We start from the raw sequence: 10,747 nt of genomic DNA, 5'->3' as shown, positions 1-10,747 counted from the left end.
GGGGGTGGCGGCATAAACCTGCTGGCTTTAAGATAATGGTGAACACCCATGGCAGCTGGGGAAGGGGAACAGGAGTGGGCAAAGTACATTCTTGCCTTGTGACAAGGGGCAGGATTAAATGCTGAACTCACAACTGCAACCTGGGAAGGGACCTGAGAACTGAGACATATACCCCGGGGACACAAACGCACTTAAGAGACTTAATCAGAACTGAGAATGTACCTACTTTCCTCCACCATGAAGCTAAGAAGCTTCAAATGACAAGTAACAGCGAAATGCCCTGGATGAGGACTTGTAGAAGGGCAAGAATGTGCAAAGAGAACCTCTCCAAGGCATAGCACAAAGGGAAGTCCTAACACTCAGAATCAAATAGGCATTGATCTCATGCACATCCACCATCCAATAAACAAGCTGTAGGAATTCAAAACCTATGGTGCTCTGCGTGTAACCACAGGGGGGAAAAAAAAACCACCATCACAAAATCTAGTCCACCTACTGACTGAATTAATGCAAAGTCTTCCATTACAATTCTAGCAGAAGGAAAGGCATGTCCATATCCAGGTATAAATACTATATACCTTAGTTTCCACTGGTCTACACAATAGATTTGGCTTTTAGCCAAAAATTAGGAGTCATACAAAAAAGCAAGGGAACACACACATGCACTCTCCCAAGTGGCAATGTAATCATCAGAAATAATTTTAAGATTTACTATAAAGTGACAGTAATTAAGACAATGTGGCATAGGGGAAAGGATAAATTTATAATACATGGAACAGAATAACATCCTAAAATATACCCACACAGATATAATCAACTGATTTTTGACAAAGATTCAAAGGCCGTTAAGTGGAGAAATCCTAGTCTTTTCCACAAATGATATTGGAACAACTCGTTGGTCTTATGTAATTAAAAAAGAAAAAGCAACTTCAATACATATCTCACATCTTATATAAAAATTAACTCAGTTATTGTGGTTAATATCAGCAGCAATTAGCCATGCTGACATCATTTGCCTCTGATATGTTGTGAGAAGGACCATGATCTATGTGATATTTTTCTCCATATCAGTCTATTCATTAGAAACATCAAACAAAATGATTGTAGCATATTTTACAAAATAGTTCACTACAGGTACTTAATAGTATCTTTTCAATGAATCTGTGCATCTAAAATTATTTCAAAATTAGAAGTTTTAAAAAGGGAAACTAACATGAACTTATGTATTCTATATCCCTTGGAGAAGTTTAAAGTAGACCTAACCCAAAGGAGCAGCCAAGAAAACCAAACAAATTAGCATTTGAATGATTTAGACTTGATACCATTAACTTTCAAACTTTTCTTAAACTTGACTGATGTGTGTGGGTCACTTCAATGCCCATAAAAAGAAATTTTGGTGGAGAAACTGGAGCTTCTGAAGGGAAACTGCAGACCATTAGTTAACCCCTGTCCTCCTGCTTACACCTGCATCACTTAATTTCTACATTTTTTTTCCACTTCAAGTATTACAACATTGGGACTCTGATTCTCCACGTTTGAGCCTCTTGACTCCCCATCTGCTTTTCATTTCCCCAGATTTATGAGTTTGTGTAATACTTACCTGGATCAGCCATACCTGATCTGTTTTCACAAGGTAGAGTGGATCTGTGCCAACATTAAACTCTAAGTCATAGTAAGGTGAGAGAAAAGAAGAACACAGACTTGGAAAGGGTGCGATACAGTGAACCCTGTTCACAATATCCCCTGCTTGGGTGTTGCAGCTGATAAAAGACAGGCCCTCACTATCCAGGTCTTTATGCCAATGTAGGACAACCGGAATTTCTCTCATGGGAATTTGAAATTTTGAATTTAAAGATACAGAAATATAGGATTAGGAACCAGTGTAGAGACCTCTGCCCACAATGGTGCCAGAGTGATCTTAATTCTGCCATTTGTGAGGTTGTGATACAACCTGTATTAGTGTCTGGTGGCTATTGCAGCAAATTACCACAAACTTGGTGGCTTCAAATGACAGAAATTCATTATCTCATAGTTCTGAAAACCAGAAGTCCTAAATCAGCAAGACTGTACTCCTTACAGAGACTCCAGCGGAGAATTTTCTCTTGCCTCCCCTAGCTTCCTTGGTTTATGGCTACATCACTCCCATCTCTGCCTCTGTCTTTACATCATCTTCTCTTCTGTCTGTCCCCTCTGTCTCTTGTCACCTCAAAAATTAGTAATTTAATTACTTCCACAATGACCCTTTTAGTAAAAAAGGTAACATTTACTGGTTCTGGGCATTATAAATAATGTGAACCAATTTGGGGAAGTGGCACCATTCAACCCAATACAATGGCCTTCCAATTAATGTTTTCTTAAACTAGGTAGTGGCAGTTTCTGTAGTTTGCAAACAAAATAACTTACATAGCTGGCCTCTCAATGCTAGTGTCAATAGTTATAAATGGATTGCACCATCTGTATGCTAAACTTGACCTTAAAAGTTCTCCAGTGTTAATTAATAAGTACTTTAGAACTTGTTAAAAAAGCAGATTTCTGCCCATCTTCCTAGAGTTTGTCAATAAACTGGCCCAGAAATCTGCATTTTTTAACAGTTCCCAGATGGTCCTGGTGATGTAAGAATGGAAAAAATTATAAAAATTCAGACCCACCAATATTCCATTCAAATAAAAAACAAGAGGAAAAGCGATGAAAAATAATTTGAAAACTTTAATGATGTTGTTTATTTAGTAAAAACATAAAATCTTTTAAATAAGGTACATTCAACTTCTCAGCGCATCTAATATTCAGATAATTTATATTTCAAACACTTTCCAACATTAAACAATTGACTAAATAATGCATTTTCTATAAAATGATATCATAGCTTATATAGGTTACATTATATTACAAACACACTCCACACAGGAAGAATGGCAGTACCTATTAGGAAATGTTACAGACTGTCCATTAAAAAATATATTTTATCTCTCTTGTTTGTCAATAATAAACAGAATATATAAATTTTTTCTTTCTAAAATTAAGTCTTACACAGTTTCCCTTTAGGATGATAATATGTACAAACCTTATATCTGAATGAATATAAATAGCAAATACTGTAATAGTGTTACAGATATATTAGTACTTTTAAAGAAAAAAACATGGCTTTCTAATAAAAGCCTCTAGACAGCTAAAATCTCAAGCTATTTAACTTAGACATTCTCATATTTAGTAAGACACAATAGAGTCTAGTTCCTTATTTCCAGTTGAATTACTGCAAACAGTAATAAGGGAAAATGTAGTCAGTAGATATTGGACCAGATCTGTCAGTTGGATAAACTATTTGGGGTTTCTTTCTCCATGCCAGTTTTTTTTTTTTTTTTTCTTTTTTCTTTCCTTTTGGGCCCTGGGGCCAAATCCAGCCCTTGGTGATGAGAAAGAAATAATTGTACCCCCTCAAGTGCCTGAGAAACAGTTTACTCATCCATCGGATCTGGTCCACGGTGAGGAAACAGCCCGACGGCCATTTCCCGTTATAAGCAGCTTATTTTTACTGAGTGGACCTGGTTCCCTATCATTTCTAAGAATAGCTTCTGATACAATCTGTACATCGTGAAGCTGCGAAGGAACCTGATGGTCTTTTTCAGACTGTGGGTGACCGTTTTGGGAAAGTGGTACGTTTTCAGATGCTTCAGTGCGTGCACGAGGCCCGTCAGGGTGTCCTGGTCGCCGTTCTTTATTCTCCACAGGCTGAGCAGCTTCAGGATCTGCTCGCTCGATTCGCATGCCTTCATTGTCTTTTCAATGTCTTCTGGTGTGACTTTCTTCCCTGGCAAGCTTTCCATCAACCGGTGGAGCTGCTCGAAGGTGAGGTTGGCATGGCCCAGGTGCCTCTGCACGCTGTTCTCGCAGAGGTCGATATCTACAGGGAGCAAAAGCACACAGAGACGACCACGTCACTGCCAGTGCCCTGAGGCAAAGGTTCCCCAAGCTTCATAGCTTTAGGAATAACCTTTTCCTTCATTTTTTTTTTTTTTTTTTAATTTTTGGAGGGGGGCTTACGCGATGCTAGTTATTCCTGCAAACTGAGATAAATATTACTTTATGTTATCATAAGATAATATGCTATATAGTCTAGGCATTCAACAAAGCTTGGTGAGAAGCCCTCATTTTGAAAATTACTAGTAGAAAATCAAAGGCACATTATTCTCAGTTTTAAAAAAAGCACTTGAGAAATTAAAACCATAACACTTCAGAAAAACAAAGTATTCAAGCTATTTTGTAATATAAACTTTCATTACCTGATATCTAACATATGTGCTATTTTATAAGAGTTAGTTGCTTCAAACAGTCTTTAATAAAGAGTACAAGAGGATTACCACCACAGAGAAGAAAATTCAAAAACCTTATAATATGTGGCCCAGGGACATAATGATACACACAGCCTAGAGAATATTTCCGTAATGAGCTAGGGCATAAACATAAGAGGGAGTAACTAATGTTTCTATTAATGACATGAGTCATTTTGTATCTGAGCCCTAAGGCAAGTCAGTTCATCTTCCTGGGCTGAAATGTCCTCATTTATAAAATAGGGATTTGGTCCCTTCTGATGCTCACAGTCTCTGATTCTTTACTTCCTTTTCTTTTTGCTTCGGGGCTAATTATACTTTCAAAGAACATATTTTGTTTGCCAAAAACAGGGGGAAAGTTTACTCTTTGCACAAGTGAATGCATTCAGGGGCCAAAAATGTTAAGTCTCCTAAAGTCCGTTGCCTCGGTTTCAGATGTTGGAGGATTTTAGGGTAGTGTTAGGACTCGTTCGGTTACAGGGGGAGGAGAATGAACTTCTCGTTGACATTGTTTGTGTTATGAAAAACCTCCCTCATGTTTTTCTGGCATGCCCTTCCATTGCTAATTGAATTCAGGACTCTTTCTGCTGTATAACCTAAAACTTGCAGTCCACACTGTATGAAATTTACTTTTCCTTTTGGATTTTCTCCTCATGGTCTCCCCCTGCCCCAACCCCCCCACCCCAACACACACACACACACACACACACACACACACACACACACACACACACACTTTCTAAAGGAGATTCTTTAGAAAACTGTAAAACAGGAGAGCACGTGGCTTAAACTAACGCCTTTTTCCAAGAAACTCAAGCATGTTACAGCCCTTATCTCATTAATCCTTACAACATATGTTATTAAAATGGTAATTTTAAAGTAGGCCACCTTGTGAGGATTAATGAGAGGCTCTCTGTAAGACACTGGGAGGCTCTCTCGAGAGAATTTTACCAAATAAATACAACAGAGCTTCTTGGTAGAAACGCAAGGTAAGATTCAAAGTGGTTAAAGAACTCCTAGGAAGGTCAGAGGGGATGCTAATAAAATTCTGAGGGATTTAGAGTTAGATTTCCTGAGTCCTAACCCTGCACTGAAATGAAATGCACTGTGGCTTCTATATACGCTGTGAAAAGAAAGTGGAGGTGGGGTGGGGGAGGTGACAATAAAACCCTGCACGACTGTTCTGAGAAAAGCATGCACAGCATCCCTTCATAATGACGTTTTCAGTCCAACACTAATTGCAAACAGGAAACATCATCCACACGACTAAATCCGTGCTTAAAGGGTGTCTTTGATGTCTGACCGACTTGCATATTTCAGGTTACCGTACCTTGGATGATCTTCTTGACCATATCCTGGTCTTTGTTTTGATGTTTCCATAACTTCAGCAGCTGGAAAGTCTGTTCTTGGGAGCTGTGCCGCCTTTTTATCCTCTCGACACTCTCCGCGTTGACTTTGGTGCCAGGCAAATTGTCCACCAGGAGACTGAGCCAGTCAGGGGTAAACTTGGTAGGGACAGCAAACCTGAAGAATGCCTCCTCACACAGGGTGACATCTAAAGAAAGATGGGAAAACCAGGGTTTGCTCAACAATTAGACTCTTGGAAGTCCGTTGGACAAAATATAAAATTTAAAAACCCACACAATTGATAAATTCCAAGATAAAATATGCTAAAATGAAAAATTTGAATGAAACCAGACTTCTCTTGGCTGCTCTTAGGGGTAGATTGCCAATCCAACTGGGCTTCTATCCTTTCTTATGTTCTTTTAGGGCATTTTGGGAGAGAAAGTTTAATAAATGTTTAATAGCAAAATATGGCTATAAATAAATTAAAGCAAAAGTTCTAGGATTTAATGTAAATATTAACATTCTGTTAAGGGTGTCCCTAGTACCCACAGGATACTTCAAGATCAGTGCCAAAACAAATATAAGCATTGCTTTGAAAGAAGCTTGAAAGTAATCTGGAAGAGTGTATTATTTTCTGTACATACACAATCACATAGTTTACCTTTGGGAATAAGAATATATATAAACATATAAGCATATACTGAATGAGAAAATAGTCACACACCAAAAAACATGTCATTTAGAAATGAGGTGCAATGGCCTGAATGTCTGGGTAGGGCTGGTATATCGCAGGGATTAAGTGTTTGTCTTTGAATTCACCAGCCCTGGGTTTGAATCCTGACTCTGCCCTATATTGAACTTGAGAAGCCTTAACAGTGTCTTTGTAAAGATTAAAACCCATGTAGCAAAGTACCTGGCAAAGAGCTCCAGGGATGACAAGAACAAAATTTCAAATGTATTCAAGAGAATGTTAAAGTTAGAAGTCATTCCTCTAACTACCTCTTCCCTTTTTCCATTTTTTAGGTAAGAAAGCAGAAAAGCTAAATAATGTGTTTAGGATTTCAATCACACAGTGAGAAAACACTGGTACTGGGTTGGAACTTTAAATCTCCCAGTTCACATGCCTATGCTTCCTGCACTTCTGTGTAGTACAAATAGATGCCTGGGGAGAGCCAGGCTGGTTCATGATGTTGTTGAGCTAAATGCTAAAAGACAGATTATCGTTGGTGTAATGAGTCCGTGATAGAAGGTGTGAGATTAGTCTCATAGTAGAAGTGACAGGGTGAGGACACCAATTTGATTAGTGTCATCAACAACATGGGATACATTCAGATAACTTGAGCTCTGAGCTAGTGACCCTTCCTGACTAAAGAGTTTAAGGCAAGAGGAACTTGGCACTTCTGTGTAATAGACACAGCAATACCATAGACAAAAAGTCAGTTTTACATTTCTAATTTGTCATCAATTTATGTCACTGTGCTTCATTTTTTAAAATTAATTAATTTATTTTTTATAACAATAAAAAATAACAATCCCTCCTTCTCAGACTTAAGACCCTTTATAATCTTATAAAGGACAATAGGCGAAGGTCTTGTGCTCCTCTAGCTGCTTCAAGCTGGACATGGTCATCGTCCTACCTACCCTTGGGTCCAGAAGTCCCTAATAAGAGTGGGGGTGTGGAGGGGAGGGTGGCCTTCCCACATGGGGAAGGATCGTGCAGACTCCAGGTCAGGTGGCTGTCCCCGGACAATGGCGTGCTTAGTTTAACAGGCTGGCATCCTTGTTGTATTCTCTGGTTCAATTTGTGCTTCTTAACCCACCTTATGCTAGGGTTAATAATACAGGTATTCTTAAAAGTGATAAAAATGCATAACAAAAAATTCTGCAATTTGAACTCTGCTAATTTGGCCTCAGACATAATCTTTGCACTGCCCTTTTCTCCACGGGTAACATCTGATCCAAGTGTGAAGGGAAGAAAATCAGGGTTTAGAGCATGATCTATGAGGAAATGAGGAATTTTTGACGGACTTTGAGGGTGCTTTGGCAATGACGCACAGAGAATAAATAGTCTTAGAATAGACTAGCTGGTTAAAATTTGAGAAAGGGGAAATATAAGTTTGATGAAGAAGGGTCTTGTATTCAACTCAGAGGGGGCACGAAGGCTGATATTCTGACTGATAATTACCTATTCCACATCGTTGAGTCGATTCACTGTTTCCGGAACACATATTGTCATGCATTGCATTTCCTTTCTGAGTCAGAAGGAGACCAAGCGCACTGCAATTTGAGTGTTTTCTACAGGGTGCTTTTGAGGACGTCTCATTCGAGAAGAACCCATCTGGACATCTTTTGCAAATCGTATTTCGCTCCGGAGTCCCTACAGAAAATACCAAACAATTTAGTGCCTTCTTCTCAAACACTTTCACAGCAGATACCCTCCACGCAGTTTTAGAAAGACTTTTCACTTTGTTTTAATGGCTGTTTGGCTTCGTCTTTACTATTAACGTTGTACCAAACTTCAGGCATTCTCATTTTTCACTTCATTAGACACACAGAACAGAACTCTCCAGTTAGCCCCTTCGGCGGTCTCCCCTCCTAGCGATACAAACACAAGTTCGTTCTGCTGTTACCCACAAAACACTTCTGAAATGCGAGATGAAGGAAAGAAGGGAGGCTGTTCATTAGTGCTGTGCGTGATACAATGTCAGTAGTGTTGTCCGCCATATTTTTGCACAATTATCCTGGAAAAGCATCAAGATAGATGTTGTGTAACAGCTGTGCTATCATTCTCCCAAATCAGCACCCACTGGATGCTGCGTCGTTAAATTCCAATCCGTTCCTTCCGAAGTCCTTTCTCCTGAATCCTAATTGTGAAGCAACTCATAAGTATGCTAACCCTAGGAAGTAAAAATTTATAGCATTATAATAAACTTTTGAAGGTGGCAATAAAGTCGGCCGCTGACTCAAAAGCGTAAGCCGGCAGTTAAGCTACACATTAAATGGAAGATGATGTATTGTTTGCTTAAACTGTTGCGTTTTAAAAGAGTCTAGTCATTAAAATTTCAGGGAAGGGTGACTGCAAGGGTGTTTCACGGTAGAAAAATGCTTGACAAATATGGAGAAATCATTGGTAGGCCAACTTGAACAAGTCAACAACTAAAGATGCTATTAAAAATAAATACCTTCAAACCCTTGACTCTATTATACATTCGTAAATCATACACTGAAGTGCATTTGCATTTGAAAATACCTCCATCTAGTGTAAGTTAGTTGAACAGATTTAGGTTTCAGTATTCAACAGTAGCTTTTATAGGCCAGTTCTGGCTTATGCAAGATAACAAATGCAAAGGGGACTAATGAAAGCTACAGAAAGCTAATGAACTTCAGTTATTAAAAATGCGACCCTCCCACCTCATTGCAGAAAATTCAGTGGAAAAAAAAAACAACAAAATGGTTTGGTTCTAGTTTCATCTCCTACTTCTTCTAAAGGGATTAATGATTCATTGACCAGTAAAAATGAGAAAGGGCTGGCAGCAAAAAGGGGAGGCGGGAAACCACAGGCAGGAAACCTTCACATATTAAATGCTGCCTCTAGCACTGCAGTGACATCTTAGGAACCAACCTACAAAGGGGAATATTTTTTTTTAAAGTACTTTCTTACTATATTTCTCTTTTTATTTATTTTTATTATTTTTTTAATTTTATTTTTTGGTTTTTCAATTACAGTTGTCCCATTTTTTTTTTTTTCTTCTTAAAGGGCATTCAACTCCACACCAAATTCTACAATGCCCTAAGTGAAGATACTTGGGCAGGGATTCCATGGTATTTTTTCATGGCTAATATTCTGGAAATAAGTGGACTTGAACATCTGGATCCAAGCCTCCCTTTGCCAACCACCACATGTTCTGGAAAGCCAACTGCATGAAGAACTTGTCATTCTTCAGCTACACATTGACAGATTGGGTCTTTGCATGCATCTCGATGGGAAAGTCATCGGTACAGACATGACATTATTTAAAGTCCTTTAACAAAAGGAATCCAAGAATGATAGAAGTAAAGTTTCTTAATATCTTTGGAAGCTTTATATAATGACCTTGATGAAAAGCACTTCCCTGTTTTATAATTGTTAGAACTTTTTATAAAGAAAGATTCATCCATCTAAGTAAATGATTTTGCCTTATTAATATCAATGGAAACATAAAAAGTATAATCTGGCAGACCAAACATCAAATATCATAATGATGAGAGGAACTGTGTTCTGCAGTTGAGAACTTCACCATGCTAGCCAAAAGTAATGACATAAGAATCTGAAGACTGACAGAGTGAATAAAATATGGAGACAATCTGACTTCAAAGAAACAACACAAAGGAATAGTTATTAAATACTTTTTAGAATGGTATTTCATAGTCTTTCCCTCTCCTTGGGCTGGAAACCTCTTACTGTCCACAAGAAACTACCCTGTGGCTTTTCAGGGAATGGGAGGTAAATAAACCCAGCTGCGCACCACAAAAGAAAATGTGCATCTTTACGCTGGCCCTCTGGCTGCCAGCTTACTTCATTCTGCAAAACAGATTTCCATGCTTATGTGAGAAAAATCTTTGCTATTTCCATCCTTTTTTCAAAGCTTTCTAATTTCTAAGCTGCCTCGTCCCTGCATTAATTTTTCTACATATAGAATTTACTGAAGTGAATTAAATGAATGTGTTTTTGTTGGATGGGCTTTTCCACTCTACAGCTTGGTTTAGTATCATCCAATAAAAAAGTATCCAAAAGTCCCAAAGTGTTATCCAATAAAAAACTAGGAAGTGTCATTAATTTCTCCCTCAAATACTCACACTCGAGATATCTGAAGGAACTCTCTTGCACTTTGCACCTACTGTGATTTATCTTACAAGGTTCACAACTTAGGAAGCAATAGATTTCAATTTTTGAAAATGTTTGCTTTGTATTTTTCATCCAATAACTTAGAAATCTGTATATCATAAGTCCTGAAAGTTAAAATAGTTAGAAATAATTAGCATCCTCTTAACCAGTGGTTGTCAACCAGGGGCAACTTTTCCATCAGGAGACAATG

The 10,747-nt window shown here is 38.3% G+C and overlaps 1 protein-coding gene across 1 annotated transcript in view; it reads right to left on the bottom strand.

Annotated features, from left to right (window-relative positions):
* Positions 1 to 2,722: 2,722 nt before the first annotated feature.
* TNFRSF11B (TNF receptor superfamily member 11b) overlaps positions 2,723 to 10,747 on the bottom strand; it is a 28,276-nt gene continuing 20,251 nt past the window's right edge. Inside the window, exons 3-5 of the mRNA XM_090282745.1 lie at positions 7,858 to 8,049; positions 5,656 to 5,880; positions 2,723 to 3,898 (exon numbers count right to left, since the gene is read on the bottom strand). Coding sequence (XP_090138871.1) covers positions 3,510 to 3,898; positions 5,656 to 5,880; positions 7,858 to 8,049 — 806 coding nt within the window. The 3' untranslated portion in view covers positions 2,723 to 3,509. The remainder of the gene's footprint in view (positions 3,899 to 5,655; positions 5,881 to 7,857; positions 8,050 to 10,747) is intronic.

This window comes from Furipterus horrens, unplaced genomic scaffold (genome assembly GCF_987537825.1).
Source record: "Furipterus horrens unplaced genomic scaffold, mFurHor1.1.pri manual_scaffold_7, whole genome shotgun sequence".
NCBI lineage: Eukaryota > Metazoa > Chordata > Mammalia > Chiroptera > Furipteridae > Furipterus > Furipterus horrens.
The sequence above is the reverse complement of the archived record's forward strand: the minus strand, read 5'-3'. Positions and strand labels throughout refer to the sequence as shown.